The sequence below is a fragment of the Macaca thibetana genome, chromosome 16 (assembly GCF_024542745.1).
Source record: "Macaca thibetana thibetana isolate TM-01 chromosome 16, ASM2454274v1, whole genome shotgun sequence".
Lineage (NCBI taxonomy): Eukaryota > Metazoa > Chordata > Mammalia > Primates > Cercopithecidae > Macaca > Macaca thibetana.
This window is the reverse complement of record NC_065593.1, coordinates 62,958,470-62,981,325: the sequence shown is the minus strand read 5'-3', so window position 1 is coordinate 62,981,325 and position 22,856 is coordinate 62,958,470. Positions and strand designations below refer to the sequence as shown.

Sequence of the window (22,856 nt, the reverse complement as noted above, 5' to 3'; positions counted from 1 at the left end):
GGGCGGATCACAAGGTCAGGAGATCCAGACCACGGTGAAACCCTGTCTCTACTAAAAATACAAAAAATTAGCCGGGCGCGGTGGCGGGCGCCTGTAGTCCCAGCTACTCGGGAGGCTGAGGCAGGAGAATGGCGTGAACCCGGGAGGCGGAGCTTGCAGTGAGCCGAGATTGCGCCACTGCACTCCAGCCTGGGAGACAGAGCAAGACTCCGTCTCAAAAAAAAAAAAAAGTGAAATAGGCTTTATTTATGGGCAACTAGCTTTTGACCACTGTGGAACTTTCAGTCAGTGTATGGGCCTTACTATTTTTTTCTTTCTTTTCTTTTTTATTTGAGATGGATCTTACTCTGTTGCCCAGGCTGGAGTGCAGTGGCATGATCTTGGCTCATTGCAACCTCCGCCTCCCGGGTTCGAGTGATACTCCTGCCTGAGTAGCTGGGATTACAGGTACATACCACCACGCCCGGCTACTTTTTTTCTATTTTTAGTAGACAGGGTTTCACCATGTTGGTCCAACTGGTTTCGAACTCCTGACCTCAGGCAATCTGCCCGCCTCAGCCTCCCAAAATGCTGGGATTACAGGCATGAGCTTTCGCGCCCAGCTGACCTTTCTTTCTTTCTTTCCTTTTTTTTTTTAAAGAGACTGGGTCTTTTTTTTTTTTCTTTTTTTAAAAAAAGACAGGGTCTCACTATGTTGCTCAGGCTGGAGTGCAGTGGCTATCCACAGGCATGATCATAGCTTTCTGCAGCCTCGAAATCCTGGGCTCCAGTGACACTCCGGCCTCAGCCTCTCGGGCAGCTGGGATTATAGGTGTGCGTCTACGCTTCTGGCCCAGGGTCTTACTTTTGTGCCCCATTCTTTGTTTTAAAGTATAAATACATTTTTAAAAAGTCCTGTTCTGCTGACAAAGTACATTCTATTGACTTTCAAATGAGTAAGAAAGAAAATAAGGACAAAACAATGCCAAAAACACAACTCCAAATCATGTTGCTTTATTTAAAATGATGAACAAGTTTCACCCAAGTGAAAGTTAAAAATACCAACCAACCCAGTGACAGATCCACAGGCATTTCATGGCAGACCCCATGGCTAGACAGACACAGGACAGTGTTCTGACAACTCCAGGAGGCACGAGTCCGCAGAAGACAGTCCCAGTTCTTCTGTAGCATCCAGTCACCTTGGAGACAGCTGGCCAGGGCTAGCTCTCCTTCCAGGAGGTTCACTGGGGCTTAGATGAATTTTTTTTTTTTAAAGACAGAGTCTCGCTCTGTTGCCCAGGCTGGAGTGCAGTGGTGTGATCTCAGCTCACTGCAACCTCTGCCTCCCAGGTTCAAGTGATTCTCCTGCTTCAGCCAACCGAGTAGCTGGGACTACAGGCACATGCCACCACGCCTGGCTAATTTTTGTATTTTTAGTAGAGACGGGGTTTCCCCATGTTGGCCTGGCTGGTCTTGAACTCCTGACCTCAAGTGATCCACCCGCCATGGCCTCCCAAAGTGCTGGGATTACAGGGGCGAGCTACTGCACCTGACCAAAATTTCTAAACTAACAATGAAAGTTGAGAGCCACCGCCTGGGGGCATAAGTTCATCTAGTTTTGCTGTATAGGATGTCACACCTTGACACAAGCTAGTGGGAGGGGAGTGTGGAAGAAGCTGCCAGACTCCACTTCAAATCTACCAGCAATACCAGTACACGCATCAAAAACAACTTACTTGTGGAAATACTAAAGACAATCTAAAGAACCTACAGCTGGGGCATCCTTATACGCCTACCTCCTACACAGCATTTTTTACATTTACTGCAAAAATTTTGTTCCATCCTATTCTCTTGTTTAAAGTCCTAAATCCAAGGCTGAGTCTCTAGTAAGTTTGTAAAGCACTTGCACCAGCAACTTTTCCACAGATCCTTAGTTTTGCTACTTTACGAAGAAGCTGTTACTACCTTAAGTATACAGTGGTGTTAATTACGCTCTTTCATGTAGAGCCCGTACACCTGCATTTAAGAAGGTCTGCACTTCCTTCTACCTGCCCTCACCAGCGGCCTTGTGAACAGCTGCACATTCACTGTCCATTAAGCTTGTCAGGGATCTGGGCTTGTCACCACATCTCCAGCACCTCAAGAGCAGTGCCTGGCCCTCAAACATCTATTCAACGCTTGAATTATTAAGACACGGACAGCTACAAGAATACAGCAAAATGTGAATAATGTTCCTCTTTTCAGTGGCTCTCCCCTCAAGGATGTCACACTAAACATCCCAGTACCACTAACTGCAGAGGCACGTACATGTGTACAGCATGGATTCTTCCAGCTGATGGTGAAGCCTCATCCCCAAAGGTCCTCATACCCAGGGTCCTCCTGATGTTCTCAGTCCCCAACTCATGTCTCTCCCACCCTGGTCCTTCCATCAGAAGTTAATAGTCTAAGACCCCTTCTTCCAGGACCCAGCTCTTTGGTTTTAAGATCTGCTGTCACCTTGGAGAATCATCCCTGAAAATAATCTAACATTATCTCCTTCACTTTACTGTTGTTGGCACCCTTCAATGGAGTAACTCACGCCAGATGGGAAGAAGAGTTAACTTCTGAACAAGTGGTCTCTGGGTACCCACTCTTCCTACCCTACACTGGCCACCTGCCACCATGCCACTCCTTTCTCACACACGGTTTCCCCACCTTGCCCCTGCTGTGCTTACATAACAGAGAGCCTGGCTAGCCCACAGTGACAGTAAGCAGGGTAGGGGGTAGGGCTGCTGAATTTCTGGCCTGGCAGGAATAAACAAAGCATGTCCCAGGAGCACATAATCTGTACTATCCAGACAATGTACTATCCAGAGCTGACTTGGGCCTATCAGGTATGTTATTCCCCTCATTTCTGGAATACTGTTACCAAACAGGAATCACCTTTAGCATCTGGAGAAGGAAAACCGGGTGGCTGATCTTTATTTTCTAGATTATTTTTTTGAGAGATGGGATCTCACCATGTTGCCCAGACTGGTCTTGAACTCCTGGACTCAAGCGATCCCCCTGCCTCAGCTTCCCAAAGTGTTGGGATTACAGGTGTGAGCCACTGCACCTGGCCTGGGTGGCTAATTTTTAAAATTCAAAATTTCTGCTCTACGATGCAGACCACTGGCAACATGTCCTACCACGCCCCCTGGTGGCAAATAGCCTTTTTGGGCTTTATTTTAATTTTAAACTGAAGTTTAGAGGAGTGGTTGATAGAAAATTGAGAGGAAGGTAAGGAAAAAGGGCAAATATGGCAGTACAGGAGCAATACTGGGAAAAAGAAAAAAGCTTTTTGTAGATGGCAAGAAAAGTCTTTTTAAAAAGCAGGAGGAGCAACACCACTCAGATGTTACTACCAAGAGATTATACATTCAGAGTTTGACTTTATAGCCAAACACATCTTGTGCCCACCACGGAACCAAGCGAGCTGTGGGCGTGAGGGTAAGGCGGGAGAGCAGCCCCCATGGCAGGCAGGCAGCACAGTTCTACCTACCCAGCCACACACTGGGTTTGGCATTTTAGGATGCAAAAAATTGAACTAAGACAAAAATAGAGAACCAGCCTCCTAAAGCCACATGACCCAATGTCAGGAAATGACAGTCTGTTAATAACAGTGGGCAGAGACCTGTATTTTCCTGGTTACACCTGTTTCTAGTGGATATTTTGAGAGGCAACAGCACACAATTCTAACACATCCACACGCAGCCTCCCTGCCTGTGAACACTGCAGTGAGAGCTCCTTCCCACCTGCCTGCCAATGCCTCCAACGCTCCAGCCCAGGCAGTGCTTCCAAGTGGGCACTATGGCCTTGACAACCCCTCTTATTTTTTATTTAAGTTTAGCTGAATTTAGGGACAAATTAAGGCAAGCAGGTGAATCAAGAGGGCAAGAGATGGCACCTGCTGGTCAATCCCCAAAAAGTCATCCAGTTACTTAGAAGTATCAACAGACCGCAAAGACTAGAGCTGCCATCTCCAATTTACTCCCCATGTGTAACACAAGCCACCCACTTAACGTCTGTAGGTCAAACAAATGAGGAACGCCAATCTCAGAGTACCTTGCAAAGTGAGCGCTTCTTAGGGATCCCGTGGTGGGGAAGAATGGAGCCTATTCATTAAGTTCTGTGGTAAGAGCACACTGCACACCATTCCCACTCTATGCAAACAAAAAATCCCAATGTATCACCCCCCCCAAAAAATATACTACACAAAAACACCCCTGAAATTTCAGTCTCTATGATGATGGAGAAAAAGATAAGGAATCCTAAGACAGACTGAGCAGTGGGTGATGGTGCTGGGTCACTGCCACTGAATGCATTTGTGGGCTGATGGTGACATACTGGAAGGAGGGCGGACTCCAAGTCCTTCCGACACATAATTGGCTCACACACAAAGTCCACTCACCACTCTCAGTGTCTCTGTGGTACACAGCTGGCTCTGTGGAAGCTCCTTACCGACATCCGTGAGTAACAGACACAACAAGACGTTACAAGGATCACACCCCGCCAGCCTTGTGGTTGACCGGCTCGGTTTTCAATGAGACGGCACAGAACCTTCTTACCCAACATCCCATTAGCTTCAGTGTTTCACTGAGCTGGCCGAGCTGTTAAACTTCTTGATAATCTATCCTTAGGAAGCAGTAAAAACAGCATTTGACTGAAGATAGGAGCTTGGACCAGGGAAGGAATATCCAAATTCAAAGACAGAGAAGGTAGGAGTAGAAGACGTGAGAACTGAGTTGGGTGGCTGCCAAAAGCTTACGCTGAAGCCACCTCAGGGAGAGTCTCTTTATCTGCTCAGGGGTGAGCCCGGCCTCCACAAGTGTCCCTAATCCTGCCAAGGAAAGTACAACTGCCTGTAATCAGCACGTAGACAGCATGCTGGGTGCAAAGCTGGAAGGCAATGTTAAAAGCAGGACCCCCGGGACCCCACGTGGAAGTCATGGCAGGGCTTTCTACAGAGTTTTCTTACAAATTACAAAGTCACAGATCAAGTGCAGATATAAATCTATAATAATAGAAACAATTTAAAAAGGCAAAAAGAGTCTAAGTATGGCTGTGAAAGGACATCAAAGGTTGAGAAATGCACATTCTAGTTTGATTAAGTCACTTGAATTTCCCCGTTGAATTTCAGCTAACCCACAGAGAATAGAGAATACACGATAGGAGGGACTGTGGGTCCTGCACTTCCCCAATGCATTTAAGAAAGACTCGGCTGCTGGGGGAGAGAATGTAACAGGAATGTCACCTTCAGCAGTCAAGGGCTTCAGACATTCAAAATCCTGTGAACGTCAGTATTAAAACATATATATATATATATATATATATATATATATATATATATTTTTTTTTTTTTTTTTTTTTTTTTTTTTTAAAGACAGGGTATCACTGTATTCTCCAAGGTGGTCTTGAACTCCTGAGCTCAAGCGATCCTCCTGCCTTGGCCTCCCAAAGTGCTGGGATTACAGGCTTGAGCTACCATGCCCAGCTTCAACTTCAGTATTTTACTATCTTCCAACAATCTCTCTTAACACTTCAACCAGCACATCAAAGACCTGTAGCATTTAAAGACCGCAGACAAATGCAGAGAGTGAACAAATTTCATTATGAACCTGTTACATGCCCAGGTACTTGCAAATAGATGTTTAAGTTTTAACTTATTTAGATCCAATCTTGTACTTGGAGATGTGATTAAGTTTTTATAAAAGCTGTGTGAGGTGGCTCATGCTTGTAATAATCCTACTGCTTTGGGGGGCTGAGGTGGGGGGATCACTTGAGGCGAGGAATTCAAGACCAACCTGGGCAACACAGAGAGACTTCGTCACTACTAAAAATAATAATAAAAATTAGCTGGCCGGGCACGGTGGCTCACATCTGTAATCCTAGGACTTTGGGAGGCCGAGGTGGGTGGATCACAAGGTCAGAAGTTTGAGATCAGCCTGGCCAATATGGTGAAACTCTGCCTCTACTAAAAATAAAAAAAAAATTAGCCGGGCGTAGTGGCGCATGCCTGTAATCCCAGCTACTCGGGAGGCTGAGGCAGGAGAATTGCTTGAACCTGGGAGGTGGAGGTTGCAGTGAGCCAAGATCGCATCACTGCATTCTAGCCCGGACGACAGAGCGAGACTCTGTCTCAAAATAAATAAATAAATAAATAAGCTGGGTGTGGTGGGGTGAATCTATAGTCAGCTACTTGGGAGGCTGAGGCAAGAGGATCGCTTGAGCCTGGAAGGTTGAGGCTGCAGTGAGCCATGGTCATGCCACTGCACTCCAGCATGGGCAACAGAGCGAGACCCTGTCTCAAAAAAAAAAAAAAAAGAACAGAAAGATTTGATAAATCAGAGTTCTCTGCTGCTGTCTGATTTGGCTGAAAGATTTGATAAATCAGAGTTCTCTGCTGCTGTCTGATTTGGCTGAGCACTCAAGCAGCAATGGCAAACTGGGAGAAAACGCAAGAGGCCATGCCTCAGGTTCTGCAGAAGATGCCGGGTGACTTTTCCAATGGCTCTCCCTTCACTGCTGGGACGACGACTCCACAGTCAAGGAGGCGCAGCAGCAGTCACTGCTTTCCCTCAAGACCATCAAGAGAAGAGCAATAAGGGAATGCTCTGGTATTCTCAAAGGAAAACATTTCCAAGATAGAAAATGGATTCAATTTTTATTAAATAAAGGGTTTTTTTGGCACCATTCACATTCTCTTGCCTTTCTGAGTAAAACAAGCCGCGTTTATCTGCGTCGGTAGCAGAGGGAAAGCTACTGGAGCAAACGCTAAGTGAATGGGTTCCCGTGCCGAGGGCGTCCTCATTCTCAGGCTCTGTCAGGCCTCCCCTTGTCTGCAGGACTAGACAGGCCGCCCTCCCCAGGCCCTGCCCTTGCCGCGAGCGTGTCCTTCCATACAGACAATAGCCTTGCTGGGTCACCTGGAGGAGCTGCGCTCTTTGCTGACACAGTCGTCCTGGGAGGTGGTGTCCCCGTTTCCCACCATGCTACACGTCCTCCTCTTCTTCCTGCGGTGCACTGTCCCATCGCCCTCGGATCCAGACTCGCACTGGACACAGGAGGACAGAAAACAAGGAGTCAACCTGGACGCAACCCACTTCTTCATTAAACAAACCTCTGACCTCGGGAGACAGCACAGATATTGGTCACTTTCTCCCAGATGCAAAGCACTCGTTATGGGAGCTCCACAATGCAGCCTTCATAGCCACCTCTTTGGATGTTCCTGGCTCCCTAAGAATTTCAAACTTCCCTCAGAGGCCAAGTATCCCTCCACTGTTCTCTTTTTTTTTTTTTTTTTTGAGATGGAGTCTCGCTCTGTCGCCCAGGCTGGAGTGCAGTGGCCAGATCTCAGCTCACTGCAAGCTCCACCTCCCGGGTTTACACCATTCTCCTGCCTCAGCCTCCTGAGTAGCTGGGACTACAGGCGCCCGCCACCTCGCCCGGCTAGTTTTTTGTATTTTAGTAGAGACGGGGTTTCACCGTGTTAGCCAGGATGGTCTCAATCTCCTGACCTCGTGATCCGCCCGCCTCGGCCTCCCAAAGTGCTGGGATTACAGGCTTGAGCCACCGCGCCCGGCCCACTGTTCTCTTAACGGTGCAGTTATTTGTCTGAATACGATACCCATTGTAAAAATCTTTTAGTCAGAATTCTGAAAGTGCATTATGAGATTTCACTCTACCAACAGAGCCTGATGCATGAAAGGAAGTAGGTACAGCACTGAACATTCCCAGAGCCCGTTTCCCGCCTGACGAGAAAAGACTCAATCAGTAGACTGTGTGAAAAGACAGAATTTTTTTTTTTTTGAGACAAAGTCTCACTCTGTCACCCAGGCTGGAGTGCAGTGGTGTGATCTTGGTTCACTGTAGCCTTCACCTCCTGGGTTCAAGCGATTCTCCCGCCTCAGCCTCCTGAGTAGCTGGGATTATAGGTGTGTACCACCATGCCCAACTAATTTTTGTATTTTTAGTAGATATGGGATTTCATCATGTTGGCCAGGCTGGTCTTGAACTCCTGACCACAAGTAATCTACCCACTTTGGCCTCCCAAAATGCTAGGATGACAGGCGTGAGCCACCGTGCCAGGCTGAGATAGAAATTTCACCTGTTCGAGGTGCAGGGCCCTCTCACCCAGTATTACTGTCAGCTTCAAGTTTAAGGTCACTGGATTTGCTGAATTTCTAGGCTTACAATTCACCATCCATGGGAGAAACTCTTCATATGAGCTTTGAGGTCAGAAGGATGAGTTTGAAATCTGACACTGCTACTTCATCTTAAGCCATTTACTTCACTAAATCCCCAAACACCCGATACCTCGAGGCTGTTTTAACAGTTCTTAGCTGGGCATGGTGGCTCACGCCTGTAATCCCACCACTTTGGGAGGCTGAAGCGGATATCACCTGAGGTCAGGAGTTTGAGACCGGCCTGGCCAACATAGCGAAACCCTACTAAAGTATATAGAGTTTTTTTTTTTTTTTTTTGAGACGGAGTCTTGCTCTGTCGCCCAGGCTGGAGTGCAGTGGCCGGATCTCGGCTCACTGCAAGCTCCGCCTCCCGGGTTCACGCCATTCTCCTGCCTCAGCCTCCCGAGTAGCTGGGACTACAGGCGCCCGCCACCTCGCCCGGCTAGTTTTTTGTATTTTTTAGTAGAGACGGGGTTTCACCGTGTTAGCCAGGATGGTCTTGATCTCCTGACCTCGTGATCCGCCCGTCTCGGCCTCCCAAAGTGCTGGGATTACAGGCTTGAGCCACCGTGCCCGGCCCTAAAGTATATAGAGTTTATAGTCTCTACTAAAATTACAAAAAATAAAGTGGGTGTGGTGGCACGCGCCTGTAATCCCAGCTACCAGGGAGGCTGAGGCAGGAGAATCACTTGAACTTGGGAGGCAGAGATTGCAGTGAGCCGAGATCGCGCCATTGCACTCCACCCTGGGCAACAAGGGCGAAACTCAGTCTCAAAACAAACAAACAAACAAACAAACAATTCATGCACATGTGCGAAGCTGTAAAATGGGCAAGATACACCACTCAGCAGGAATGGTGACAACTGTAACCCTTAGAACAAGGTGGAAAAACTTCTATATCCTTCTCCTGGATAGGAGGAGGAAGAGTCACACCTGGTTGTGACTGAGTGACATGAGCCTTGGAGGCTCCAGGAGCCAGCCAGCGAGCGAGCAAGGCCTCACCTCTGAGTCGGAGTCTGACGAGCTGGAGCTGGAGGAGCTGGAAGAGTCGCTGGAGCTGTCGGAGGCTATCCCTGTGGACTCCTGAAGGTCAACCGAGTCTGCCAGGACTGCCAACTCGGGGTGCTCTTGCTTCAAGATCCTGAGAAGCAAGAAGTGTTCTTCTCAGTGCACTGACAGCCATACCCACTCACAAAGACTCAGTTAGAGTTGAGGCCTGTGTCTCTCAGAAACACCTGGGAATGCCAGGTGTGTCCATTCAGAATGGGTACTGTATAATGGTGAGGACAAAACCCCAGGCTGGGAACAAGAGAAACCCAATACGGTGCCCGAGTTTTTCTGCAAGGAAAACTATGCTAACTACACACAATATACTACCACCTGCACAAATGAGCCAGCCATGCCACCAACACACGAGGCACAATTTTCCTTTAGTCTTAGTTTTATTCCCTTGGGAGAAAAAGTTCCTCTTCCTAGGTTTATTTCCTGAACCTTTCCCAGCTGATTTTTAAAAAATCTTTCCTTTCCACAGCACGGCACATAATGATCAGAGCTGCATTGGTTAGATTCTATTTCTAAGAGCAGAAACAATTAGATTTGTAAGAAATACGAGGTGTCAAATAACAGAGATGGTCCCCCCTCACTGGGATTGTAAAACTGAAGAGCAGCAGCCCTCCCCTTCAGAAACCTTGTCTGGCATCCACTGTAACCAGTGACAAAAGGCCTGTTGTATGATAAGGCCTGCGGTGTGACCAGATCGCAGCACGCAGCGGCCTACGGGGCGGGGTAAGTGGGCCTCAGATGCCCAAGAGTCCAGGGAGAACAGAAGCCACCACCCTTACTGGCCCTCTCAGCAGGGAGGCTGAGCACAGAACAAGCCAGAATCCCTCTCTTACCCCGAGAGCTGGTCCCTCCAGGTCAGGGTTGGGACACAGTGGCACGGGGTGGCTGTGGGTGGCTTGCACTGCCGCTGCCCGTGCTGTATCTGTTCTGTGGATAAACAGAGGAGCTAAGTCTCCAGGGCAGTCACCTCACTCATAAGAACTCAAGGTATTAAGTTCAAATGGGAAAAATGCTTCTGGGTAAGAAAAATAAATAACCCAAATAAAACCCAAATAAAATTAGCTAGCGCTAGCTTTGAAAAACAAAAAACAAAACAAAATGAGAAACAATCCCAATTATGACGTTTTGACTGACTGGTTTGGATTCAACATGCAGAGTCTCACCCTGCCACCTCGAGGCTGGCAAACACCCTGAGGACTCGTCCTGACCTTGGCCCCTCTCTCCTCTACCCAGAGGACCGGCAGCCCCAGCTCTGCCCAGGCCTGTCTGCAATGCGCACACAACATCGCAGCAGTGGACTCGCCATTTTATCTCTGGGGTGGAAATTGAAACCAAGCAGAAATAACAACAAAATGACTCTCACCTATACCATTTCCTTGATAACTTTGGTCTCCCTCTTACCGTCTTGTGCCATACCACAGGGAAGTTGGTGCTGCTGGCAAAATTTTGGGTGATGGCGATAGTAGTGTCGAGATTGAGGACAACATGCCACCACCCTCCTGAAATCCAACAAATAAAAACAGTTAAACAAGGTTTGATCCTATCTAATTACTGTGTAACACACACACCAGAAATTGGGAACTCCTATCCATAAGGGAGAGCCTACAGAGACATACAGGGTAGTAAATGTTCCTTCTGATCCAGGGATTGCAAATCACTTGTTTGTGTAAATCAAGTTGTACTGGAGCACAGCCATGCCCATCTGGTGACGGATTGTCTAGGGCTGCTTTCCAGCTACAAGGGCAGAGGTAAGTAGTTGTGACAGTCTGGCTCACCTAAAATACTGACTCCCTGGCCCTTTATAGAAAAAGTTTGTTCACTCCTGTTAATCCAAAGCTGTGACCAAAAGTGCAAAAGCATAAAGTTCTTCAGCTTCTAGGAAGAGGACACCTACTTTAAATACGCTCACTTTCCTTCACTTACCAAAGTGCAGTTGTCTGGTGTGGGATTTCCTGACTCAACCCGGACAGTGCTACAGTGCATCAAAAACCCAATTTAGGCTGGGCTTAGTGGTTCACACGTATAATCCCAGCACTTTGGGAGGCTGAGGCAGGAGGCTTGCTTGCACCAAGGAGGCCAGCCTGGATAACAGTGAGACCTCCAACTCAATTTACAGAATTAAACCCTGGCTGGGGGTGGTGGCTCACACCTGTAATCCTAGCACTTTGGGAGGCTGAGGTGGGTGGATTGCCTGAGCTCAAGAGTTCAAGACCAGCCTGGGCAACATGATGAAACCCCATCTCTACTAAAATACAAAAAATTAGCCAAAAAATTAGCTGGGCGTGGAGGCATGTGCCTGTATTCCCAGCTACTTGGGAGGCTGAGACAAGAGAATCGCTTGAACCTGTCAGGCGGAGGTTGCAGCGAGCCGAGATTGTGTCATTGCACTCCAACCTGGGTGACAGAGCGAGACTCCATCTCAAAAAAAAAAAAGGAATTAAACCCCAATTTACAGAAACACAAACAAGTCGCTACCCATATACAAAGACAATAGGTGACTACTGCAGATAAAGTTGTATCTTTACATACAACTTGTTTTTTGAGACGGAGTTTTGCTCTGTCACCCAGGCTGGAGTGCAGTGGCACAATCTGAGCTCACTGCAGCCTCCGCTTCCTGGGTTCAAGTGATTCTCCTGCCTCAGCCTCCTGAGTAGCTGGGATTAACCAGGCGCCCACCACCACGCCTGGTTAATTTTTGTATTATTAGTAGAGACAGGGTTTCACCATGTTGGCCAGGCTGGTCTTAAACTCCTGACCTCAAGTGATCCACCCACTTCGGCCTCCCAAAGTGCTGATATTACAGGCGTGAGCCACCGCAACCAGCCTACATAGTTTATCAAGAGTTTTACAGCCGTGTAAAATGTGAACAAGAGCTCCCAAAGTATGTGACGCTATAGATACATTACTGTCAGAGGTAAGTACCAGTTCATTTACCAGGCAGCATCCAAAGGATTTTTTGGACTCACTCTCTAACAGTTCTGCTCCAAAATGACAAAATATTGAAATCAAAGAATGTACTTTCTTCCAGTTCATCTATACCTGGTACAAAGACAGTCTCTCCTGGTTTTTGTAAGATTTCCAGGGGTTTGAATTCAGGTGGCCAGGTTGGAAGCTGTGTTCGGGGATAAATAACATTAAACCAGGTAATGGCTTCGTCTTGCTGGTTCCCTCCTTCCTCTCGGGTCACCTTGATGAGTTCCCTGGGAGTGCTAGTAGGAAACAGGCACCAGCGCTTGTGGCCCTGAACTAAGGCATTCCAGGCACTGGTTCCCAGAGGGTCGATGTGAATCCCAGTTCCAGAGCGTGGTGGCCCCATCACAAACCACCTACAAAATGGAGATATCCAAGATGTGAAGTGTAATTTAGTTACACATATACCACACAAAACAGTAAGTTTTTAGTTTTTCTTTTTTTTGAGAGAGTCTTGCTCTATCACTCAGGCTGGAATGCAGTGGTGTGATCTTGGCTGACAGCAACCTCTGCTTCCCCAGGTTCATGCAATTCTCCTGCCTTTGCCTCCTGAGTAGCTGGGATTAGAGGCGCATGCCACCATGCCTGGCTAATTTTTGTATTTTTAGTAGAGGCAGGGTTTCACCATGTTGGTCAGGCTGGTCTCGAACTCCTGGCCTCAAGTGATCAACCACCTTGGGCTCCCAAAGTGCTGGAATAACAGGGTTGAGCCATGGCACCTGGCCAGGTTTTAATTTTGTGATATATCATCTTTATTTCAGAGATTATATAAATTCTGGTACACAGCAACACTGAGTGCATTTTTCATGGACTGATTCCTAACAAAATAAGAAAAATCAGCTGGGGCGGTAGCTCATGCCTATAATCCCAGCACTTTGGGAGGCCGAGGCAGGTGCATCACCTGAGGTCAGGAGTTCGAGACCAGGCTGACCAATATGGTGAAATCCCATCTCTACTAAAAATACAAAAATTAGCTGGGTGTGGTGGTGGGCACCTGTAACCCCAACTACTCAGGAGGCTGAGACAGAAGGATTGCTTGAACCCGGGAGGCGGAGGCTGCAGTGAGCCGAGATCGTGCCACTGCACTCCAGCCTGGGTGACAGAGGGAGACTCCATCTCAATAAAGAAAAAAAAAGAAAAAAGAAAAGAGGCCGGGCGCGGTGGCTCAAGCCTGTAATCCCAGCACTTTGGGAGGCCGAGACGGGTGGATCACGAGGTCAGGAGATTGAGACCATCCTGGCTAACACGGTGAAACCCCCTCTCTACTAAAAAATACAAAAAACTAGCCAGGCGAGGTGGTGGGTGCCTGTAGTCCCACCTACTGGGGAGGCTGAGGCAGGAGAATGGCATAAACCCGGGAGGCGGAGCTTGCAGTGAGCTGAGATCTGGCCACTGCACTCCAGCCTGGGTGACAGAGCGAGAGTCCGTCTCAAAAAAAAAAAAAAAAAAAAAGAAAAATCACTAATGTGGTTTATTGCTGGACTTCATTAAAATTTCCCTTAGAGATCAGTGGTTCAGCTGGGCGCAGTGGCTCAAGCCTGTAATCCCAGCACTTTGGGAGGCCGAGGCAGGCGGATCACGAGGTCAGGAGATTGAGACCATCCTGGCTAACATGGTGAAACCCCGTCTCTACTAAAAATACAAAAAAAAAAAAATTAGCCGGGTGTGGTGGCGGGCACCTGTAGTCCCAGCTACTCCAGAGGCTGAGGCAGGAGAATGGCGTCAACCCAGGAGGCGGAGCTTGCAATGAGCCGAGATCGCGCCACTGCACTCCAGCCTGGGCGATAGAGCAAGACTCCATATCAAAAAAAAAAAAAAAAAGAGATCAGTGATTCAACTTTAGCTGCACATTCAGGTCACCTGAAGAGTTTTCAGAAATTCTGAAGAGCTTTCAGAAATTCTGATGCCCAGGCATCACCCGAATTAAACCAGTCTCCCCAGCAGGGCCCAGACAGGCCTCAGGAGCCCCCTAAGTGAGTTCAATTACAGCCGAGGGAGTACTCACTGTTTCGAAAAAAGATTACCAACTGAACTCAGTGAGCAAATGCTGTTGTAGATAAGATTTTAACCACAGGCCGGGCGCGTAGCTCACACCTGCAATCGCACCACTTTGGGAGGCTGAGGCGGGCGGATCACCTGAAGTCGGGAGTTCGAGACCAGCCTGACCAACATGGTGAAACCCCGTATCTACTAAAAATACAAAATTAACTGGGCTTGGTGGGGCATGCCTGTAATCCCAATTACTCAGGAGGCTGAGGCAGGATAATCGCTTGAACCCGGGAGATGGAGATTGCCGGGAGCCGAGATCGCAACACTGCACTGCAGTCTGGGCAACAAGAGTGAAACTCCGTTTCAAAAAAAAAGATTTTAACCACTTAGCTGCAGAATACTTTACCTGTAAGGAGGCCTGCGCTTCTCCCCAGCATACTGGAAAAGGTCATCAGTGAAAAACTTGGGCACCTTGTAGTCTTCCAAAAGTTTCCTTCTTTTAGGGTGTTCACCATAGCTGCTGTCAAAGATGTAAAGGGGACTGTCATCTCGAGTGCTCTCCATGTACTCAATGTAGTATTTCATCTTCATCTTCACTGAGTAGCCATCGTTATCCTCACCACACTTGAACTTCTGGTTCCGATATTTCCTTTTCAGGCGCTCCAGAGTCCATTTCTCCTGCGCAGACCAGCCCTCTTGTGCATTCAACAAAACCACGGGCTTGTAAGGTCTTTCATACCGCTCCACAAACTCTTCCACAGACAGCTGTAAAGCATCTGCCCTTTCCACGTTATCCTGAGGGAATTAGAAAAGACCTGTCCAGTTAAAAAAAAAAAAAAAAAAAAAGAAGTCCAGTGGCAGATAAAGGTGTCCCCAAGGCTAATTGGTAATGGCAAACCGAAGGAAGTTGACTCTCATCTGGCTCCTCCGGGGTGGGGGGAGGGCGCGTGAGTGAGGCCACGTCGTTCCTACAGCCACCCCCTCGAGAGCCTTGACAGCCAGGTCCCCGAGGGGACCCGCCGCCCAAAGGAGTCAGGGACGACCGGCCTTCTAGTTGAGAGCGCCACAGGCATGGGACTCCCGTCGTCCGCCGGAGCAGACGAGCGGCCACAGCATGGGAGGAATCAGGCCCGCCCCGGAATCCGCGCCTCGGGGACCCCAAATTCCGCGGGGTGCGGCTGAGCCTCTACAAGGTCCCGGGTGCCGCGCTCGGGGCGACAGCAGCCCCGGGCCCAGAGAAAAGTGCGCAGCGGCTGGAGGTGCCGATGCCCGGCCTGGCCACCCCCGCCCGACCCGCTCACCGCCACGGCCGCCGGGCTCAGCGAGAAGCTCTCGTAGTAGTTGTGCCGGGTCCAATCCAGCGAGTCCTTGAGCTCCGGCCGCGCACTCCGCTTGGCCTCGCGGATGCGCTTCTTGCTCTTGTGGTTCATTCTGCGGGGTCGCCAGCTGGTTCCGCTACGACCTCGGCGCAGCCCGCTTCCTGCCACTAACGCACCCCTCCCCGGCCTGGGCGGCGGCGACGGCGGCAGCACCAAAACGCCCTTCGCTCAGTCCCGGCGCCTTTAAAATCGCCTTCCAGAAAATTCACTCCCCAGCCACCTCCCGAGTCTCGGGTTGGGCAAGCGGCCGCTGTCTTCCCCGCCCCCACGCCTCTCGCGGTCTGCCATTGGCTTCGGCGCCCCTGGGGTCCGCCCTCACACACGGCGGGCCTTCGCCATGTTGGGAAGGTCACGTCGGCTGCGTCACTGCCCCGCCCCGCCCCTCCCGCGCGTCCGCTGTGCGCATCACTTCCGGTCGCGCCAGCCGCCGGTTGCCAGTCCTGCGAATCTGTGTCTCTTTCGCCTTGCTCCGGGGTTTCTTCGCTTGCAGCGCGGCAGGGTTATCACCAGCGCCGTGCTTTCCCTTTCTTGCAGTCAGGTGCTAGAGCCACGTGGCCGGGGGCTTCCCGCTTGCGCAGCCTGGCAGCCCGGAGCCTTCCACGGTCCCCCGCCCACCCGGGGCCCAACGACGCCCCCCTGAGCGAGCACGATTTCCGAGGACAGGGGGTCCGGGCCCAGCGCTTTCGATTCTCGGAGGAGCCGGGCCCGGGAGCCGACGGGGCCGTCCTGGAGGTCCATGTCCCGCAGGTGCGTGCGGCAGCACCCGCCGGGAGGCGCCTGAGGGCAGGAGCGGTTCTCTGCTGACTTGGCGGGGGTCCTGAGGGACGGCGGGATGCGGACGCTCAGCTGCGCAGCTTCCTGCTTTAGGTTGGCCCCCGGAGCGAAAACGTCGGATATGAGTCCCTTCGGTGCATTAAATGTCTCCTGCCAAGAAGTGACCCTGGTCACTATGTTGGTCAGGCTGGTCTCGAACTGTAAGCTTAAGTGATCCTCCCGCCTCGACCTCCCACAGTGCTAGGATTACAGGCGTTAGCTTCCGCGCCGGGCCGGCTTTCTCCACATCGAATCTCTTTTTCCAGGAAAGTGACATTCTTGACTGACCTCTAATGCTTCTTTTGATCTTGTTCAAGGGTTTCTTGATTCATCCTTCTCTCTCACTTTTGTGTGAGTTTTGGGACCAGGGTTTCCAGTTTTATTTGGTGCCCTAATAGTTTTTTCGGTTGGACCTCGCTTCTTTCTCTAAGCTCACAGCTGCCACAAAACTCTCAATGATAATTCTTTTTCTTTTCTTTTTTTTGAGACACTGTCTCGCTCTGGCGCCCAGGCTGGAGCACAGTGGCGCGATCACAGCTCACTGCAACCTCCAACTCCTGGGTTCAAGTGATCCTCCCGCCTGCCTAAGTGCTGGGATTACAGGAGTGAGCCACCATGCCCTGCCTGTCTTCGGTTTTTCAAAGCACTTTCACGTTGCTGTATTTCATTTGGTTTTAACAGCAGCTTGTGAGGCATGTCCCATGCTAAAGAAACAGCTTTAGAGAAGTTAAATGGCAGGCAGAGGCGGGAGGATCGCTTGGGACCAGGAGTTTGAGACCAGCCTGGGCAATATAGTGATACTACGTCTCTACAAAAAATAGAAAAATTAGTCAGGCATGGTGGCATGTGCCTGTAGTTCCAGCTATTCCGGAGGCTGAGGTGGGAGGATTGCTTGAGCCAGAGAGGTCAAGGCTGCTGTGAGCTACGATCAGGCCACTGCACTCAGGCATGAGCAACAGAGCAAGACCTTGTCAAAAAGAGGGAAAAAAACCAAAGATTGGAGTGGAGGCTATTTCTGATTGTCTCCAAACAGCTTCACGTTTTATTGTTTTTGACCCAGACGCTGGCTCTCTTGCCCTGGAGTGCAGTGGTGGGCTCACTGCAACCTCAACCTCGGGTTCAAGTGATCCTCCCACCTCAGCCTTTCAAGTAACAGACTACAGGCGTCGGCCACCACACCTAATCTGGCTTCAGGGATTTTTTTTTTCTTTTTTTTTTTGGAGACGGAGTCTTGCTCTGTCTCCCAGACTGCAGTGCAATGGCACCATCTCGGCTCACTGCAACCTCCGCCTCCCGGGTTCAAGTGATTCTCCTGCCTCAGCCTCTCGAGTAGCTGGGATTACAGGCGCCCGCCACCATGCCTGGCTAATTTTTGTATTTTTAGTAGAGATGGGGTTTTGCCATGTTGGCCAAGCTGGTCTTGAACTCCTGACCTCAGGTGATCCACCCCCCTCGGCTTTCCAAAGTGCTGGGATTACAGGCGTGAGCCACCGGGCCCGGCTGGCTTCACGTTTAAATACACTTGCATTTCCTCCTAAATGTAGGGGGTGATGGTACTGCCTGTGAGAATAGAAGCCTCTTTTCTTTTTTTTTTTTTGGAGTTGGAGTCTTGCTCTGTCACCCAAACTGGAGTGCAGTGGCATGATCTCGGCTCACCGCAAGCTCCGCCTCCCGGGTTCACGCCATTCTCCTGCCTCAGCTTCCGGAGTAGCTGGGACTACAGGCGCCCACCACCACGCCCGGCTAATTTTTTTTGTATTTTTTAGTAGAGACGGGGTTTCACCGTGTTAGCCAGGATGGTCTCGATCTCCTGACCTCATGATCCGCCCGCCTCGGCTTCCCAAAGTGCTGGGATTACAGGCGTGACCCACCGCGCCCGGCCTGTTTTTTTTTTTTGAAACGTAGTGTCACTGTTTCCCAGGCTGGAGTGCAGTGGCGCAATCTCGGCTCATTGCAACCTCCGCCTCCGGTGTTCAAGCGATTTTCCCGCCTCAGCCTCCCGAGTCGCTGGGATTACAGGCACGTGCCACCACGCCCGGCAAATTTTTTCGTATTTTTAGTAGAGACGGGGGGTCTGTGTTAATTTGGCTGGTCTCAAACTCCTGACCTCAGGTGATCCGCCTGCCTCAGCCTCCCAAAGTGCTGGGATCACAGGCGTGAGCCACCGCACCCGGCCCCTGACTAAAACTATCTTATTTGCTTGCTCGTTGCCTGTCTCTCTACAGTAGGGTATGTGCTCAGGGAGAGCTACATCCCCAGTCTAAGAATGGTCCCTGATAGTCTGACACTAGAAGCACTTGTTGAATGAAGAATGCTATCAAGAGTTTCTATCACATTGCATTGCAGTTTTATATTCCCAAAGGTCATGGATTGGTGAACAGGGTTGCCATTTTTGTAATGGATGCCAATGCCTGACAGAAATTGCTGTATAAATGATTCCAACTTCCAGCAGCTAAATTATTTATGGCACACAAAAACATTCTTTTCAGGTCCTGCATCTCCAGTATGGAATGTATGTTTGGCCCTGTGCTGTGGTCCTGGCCCAGTACCTTTGGTTTCACAGAAGATCTCTGCCAGGCAAGGCCATCTTAGAGGTACAGATACCCCTGAAGTTTCCAGAGTTCTGGGTTATGTTCAGATGTGTTAAGTTTACATGTGTATATTGCTTGTTATTAGCTTTTGTTAAGTATTTTTAAATTGGGTAATTTAACTAGTTTGTAAGGTCTGTGAGCTAAGAATGTTTTGTTTTTGTCTTAAGGTACAGAGATAATCCTGTAACTTTTTTCATTTAAAAAGTGTTTTTTTTGGCTGGGCACGGTGGCTCACGCCTGTAATCCCAGCATTTTGGGAGGCCGAGGCGGGGGCATCATTTGAGGTCAGGAGTTTGAGACCAGCCTGGCCAACATGGTGAAACCCTTTCTCTACTAAAAATACAAAAATTAGCCAGGCACAGTGGTGCATGCCTGTAATCCCAGCTACTTGGGAGGCTGAAACAGGAGAATTGCTTGAACCCTGGAGGCAGAGGTTGCAGTGAGCAAAGATCGCACCATTGCCCTTCAGCCTGGGCAACAGAGCAAGACTCCATCTCAAAAAAAAAAAAAAAGAAGTGGTTTTTTAAAAAAGACACTGGGTGTGATGGCTCACACCTGTAATCCTGGTACTTTGGAAGGTTGAGGTGGGAAGATCTCTTGAGCCCAGGATTTTGATACCACCCTGGTCAACATAGTGAAACCCTGTCTCTAAGAAAAAAGAAAGAAGTGTTAGAGACTATAGGTGGACCACAAAACCTAAAATATTTACTCTCTAGCCCTTTAGTTTGCTGACCGCTATTCTAGATGAAGCCCCTGAATCCCTTCCACGGCTGTGGCAGTCTTTAAGGCCATTGTTTTAGGTGTCCCAGCAGTGTCATACAGGCTTTTTACATTCAGGTTGCTGTAACAAAATACCATAAACTGGGTAGCTTATAAATAACAGAAATTTATGTCTCTGGCCGGGCACCGTGGCTCACGCCTGTAATCCCAGCAATTTGGGAGGCCAATGTGGGCAGATCAGCTGAGGTCAGGAGTTCAAGACCAGCCTGGCCGACATGGTGAAACCCCATCTTTACTATAAACAGAAAAAATTAGCCAGGCCTGGTGGCACATGCCTGTAGTCCCAGCTACTCAGGAAGCTGAGGTAGGAGAACTGCTTGAACCCGGGAGGTGGAAGTTGGAGTGAGCTGAGATCATGCCGCTGCACTCCAGCCTGGGCTACAGAGCAAGACTGCATCTCAAAAATCTAAAAATAAAGACATTTGTGTCTCAGTTCTGGAGGCAGTGAAGTCCCAGGATCAAAGTCCTTACAGGTTCAGTGTCTGGTGAGGGCCAGAATTCTAGTTCAGTACCCTCTGTGTTCTTAAGTGCCTTAAGAAGCAAGGCAACTCTCCAGGGCCTTTTATAGGGGCACTAATCATGAGAACTCTGCCTTTATGTAATTGCCCCCAAGGCTCACATCAGATGGGTAATTAGGATTTGAACATAGGAATTTTGGGTGAACACAAACGTTCAGACCGTAGTATAGCCCTTTCTGTTTTTGGAAATGTTGAGATTAGTGTAAAAAATGTATCCCATTCTCTTTCTAACCTATCTGGCCTCAGACTGGTGAAGGCTTGGAAAAACCAATTTTACCACATTTGCAGAAATAGACTTTCACACCATACTTAAGACCAAAGGCTAAATAGACAAACCAGAAGCTTAACATCCCACTCTTAACTTTTACTACACCAAGTAAATGAAATTAGGGGTAGGATTTGGCACACACCTCTGGCCCTAGTTGTAATTGCTAGGCACTCAGAATTAATCTCTATGTCCTTCCTTGAACTGGAAAATGGGAAGCTTCTGTTTATGCTAATACTTATGAAGGCATTCTCTGGTATTATTTCTTAGTGTCTACAAAGCGTCTTGCCACTTTCAAGGCCCAACTGGAAAATCTTTACTAGAAAGCCATGTTACAGATCTGTTAGGTTTTAGCTACAGAAGAGCAATCAACTATAAAACATGCTAACAGAAGTGAAAACTAGGCCGAGTGCGGTGGCTTATGCCTGTAATCCCAGCACTTTGGGAGACTGAGGCTGGCAGATCACTTGAGGTCAGGCGTTCAAGACCAGCCTGGCCAACATGGTGAAACCCTGTCTCTACTAAAAAATACAAAATACTAGCTGGGTGGCTGGCCATGGTGGCTCACGCCTATAATCCCAGCTCTTTGGGAGGCCAAGACAGGTGGATCACCTGAGGTTTGGAGTTCGAGACCAGCCTGACCAACATGGAGAAACCCCATCTCTACTAAAGAAATGTAAAATTAGCTGGGCTTGGTGCACGCCTGTAATCCCAGCTACTTGGGAGGCTGAGGCAGGAGAATTGCTCAAACACAGGAGGCGGAGATTGCAGTGAGCCAAGATTGAACTCCAGCCTGGGCAACAAGAATGAAACACTTGTCTCAAAAAAAAAAAAAAAAAAAAAAAAAATTAGCTGGGCTTGGTAGACAGTTACTCAGCAGGCTGAGGCAGGAGAATCACTGGAACCCGGAAAGTAGAGGTTGCGGTGAGCCGAAATTGCACCACTGCACTCCAGCCTGGGGAACAGAGCAAGACTCAAAAACAAAAAACAAAACAAAAACAGAGCAAGACTCAAAAACGAAAAACAAAAAAAACCCAAAAACTGGAAATCATGGCAGAGGAATCAAGTGCCCCAAAACTACTACTGTGTGCATAACAATTAACTGCCAGTTACGATACATGGCCCTTTAATGTTAAAATTGAAGGGTTCAGCTTTTACCCTTTAGCACAGTCGATTCATAAGGAATGTACTTTTGCCATGTTTATAGTAATGTTCAGTTATGGTACACATTTTACAGAAAGAAACCCAGAAAGATTGACTATGCTTACTTAAAAATGAAAGAATGAAAAAGTACTAAGATTCCCAATTTTTTGCAGTTCCAAGTATAATTGTTAAATGCCATCTTTTCTAACTTACTAGATTGGAGCTGGAGTGAGCCTTCCAGGAATTTTGGCTGCCAAATGTGGTGCAGAAGTAATACTGTCAGACAGCTCAGAACTGCCTCACTGTCTGGAAGTCTGTCGGCAAAGCTGCCAAATGAATAACCTGCCACAGCTGCAGGTGGTAGGACTAACATGGGGTCATGTATCTTGGGATCTTCTGGCTCTACCACCACAAGATATTATCCTTGCATCTGATGTGTTCTTTGAACCAGAAGGTAAACTTTTGGCTCAATAGTACATTTGGCCAGTGATGCTGTATGAAAGTCTATTCATAAATCCTTTCTTCTCAGATTTTGAAGACATTTTAACTACAATATATTTTTTGATGCACAAGAACCCCAAGGTCCAATTGTGGTCTACTTATCAAGTTAGAAGGCAAGTATGGATAACCCTAGCTTACTTTTTGTATGTAACTTAAGCCTTACTCTACTCTACCCATGCAATGTATAATAAAATAAAATATATCTGAAGCAAAACAGAAAAGGCATGACTTTAAAAAAACCATTTATTTTTTTTTTAAGTGCTGACTGGTCACTTGAAGCTTTACTCTACAAATGGGATATGAAATGTGTCCATATTCCTCTGGAATCTTTTGATGCAGACAAAGAAGATATAGCAGAATCTGCCCTTCCAGGAAGACATACAGTTGAAATGCTGGTCATTTCCTTTGCAAAGGACAGTCTCTGAATTACACCTACAACCTGTTCTGGGACAATATCAGTACTGATGAGCAACCTGGCACACAAACTATGAGCAGACCACTTCAGCTTGAGAATGCAGTGGGTCTGAAGATGGTCAAGTCTGTTTGCATCAGATTTTGATGTCACCTAGACAACACTTTAACTCATATGAAACAAAAATTAAAATACATATTACAAGTACTTGGATTGTTCCTTTGTCATTAAATAGGATATAAATTAGGTT

General features: G+C 48.4%; 4 protein-coding genes across 19 annotated transcripts in view; 1 reads left to right on the top strand and 3 right to left on the bottom strand.

The window, feature by feature from the left end:
- MXRA7 (matrix remodeling associated 7) overlaps positions 1–22,856 on the bottom strand; it is a 1,130,960-nt gene that overhangs the window by 37,975 nt on the left and 1,070,129 nt on the right. The window lies entirely within an intron of this gene.
- The window catches only part of CYGB (cytoglobin), a 326,406-nt gene that overhangs the window by 183,418 nt on the left and 120,132 nt on the right, over positions 1–22,856 (bottom strand). The gene's annotated exons all lie outside the window — the stretch shown is intronic.
- JMJD6 (jumonji domain containing 6, arginine demethylase and lysine hydroxylase) overlaps positions 786–22,856 on the bottom strand; it is a 1,042,475-nt gene continuing 1,020,404 nt past the window's right edge. The window contains exons 2-8 of one of the 3 annotated variants that reach the window (XM_050764367.1): positions 15,506–15,692; positions 14,611–14,999; positions 12,285–12,571; positions 10,609–10,744; positions 9,186–9,324; positions 6,924–7,051; positions 786–4,837 (exon numbers count right to left, since the gene is read on the bottom strand). In XM_050764367.1, coding sequence (XP_050620324.1) covers positions 4,801–4,837; positions 6,924–7,051; positions 9,186–9,324; positions 10,609–10,744; positions 12,285–12,571; positions 14,611–14,999; positions 15,506–15,634 — 1,245 coding nt within the window. In that variant the 5' untranslated portion in view covers positions 15,635–15,692 and the 3' untranslated portion in view covers positions 786–4,800. Of the gene's footprint in view, positions 4,838–6,644; positions 7,052–9,185; positions 9,325–10,078; positions 10,173–10,608; positions 10,745–12,284; positions 12,572–14,610; positions 15,000–15,505; positions 15,962–22,856 lie in introns of those variants that run through there. The other 2 variants (XM_050764368.1, XM_050764369.1) reach the window with 2 other exon arrangements.
- METTL23 (methyltransferase like 23) lies at positions 16,026–22,813 on the top strand. Of its 2 annotated transcripts, none has more exons than XM_050764505.1 (4): positions 16,026–16,330; positions 18,886–18,990; positions 21,910–22,147; positions 22,223–22,813. In XM_050764505.1, the coding sequence occupies exons 2-4, from the start codon at positions 18,907–18,909 to the stop codon at positions 22,348–22,350; spliced, it is 450 nt and encodes a 149-aa protein (XP_050620462.1). In that variant the 5' UTR covers positions 16,026–16,330; positions 18,886–18,906; the 3' UTR covers positions 22,351–22,813. The 2 variants fall into 2 exon arrangements, with proteins under 2 accessions (XP_050620462.1, XP_050620463.1); XM_050764506.1 differs by lacking the exon at positions 16,026–16,330 and having other exon boundaries at positions 18,902–18,973; positions 22,223–22,307; positions 22,454–22,813.

What these genes read in the sequence shown, in the direction of transcription:
- METTL23 (XM_050764506.1), top strand. Translation starts at nt 18,902, where the DNA reads ATGGAATGTATGTTTGGCCCTGTGCTGTGGTCCTGGCCCAGTACCTTT. An exon ending in TCACAGAAGATCTCTGCCAG is followed by an intron (nt 18,974 to 21,909) that starts GCAAGGCCATCT and finishes CTAACTTACTAG; the next exon opens with ATTGGAGCTGGAGTGAGCCT. An exon ending in TCTACTTATCAAGTTAGAAG is followed by an intron (nt 22,308 to 22,453) that starts GCAAGTATGGAT and finishes TTTTTTTTTAAG; the next exon opens with TGCTGACTGGTCACTTGAAG.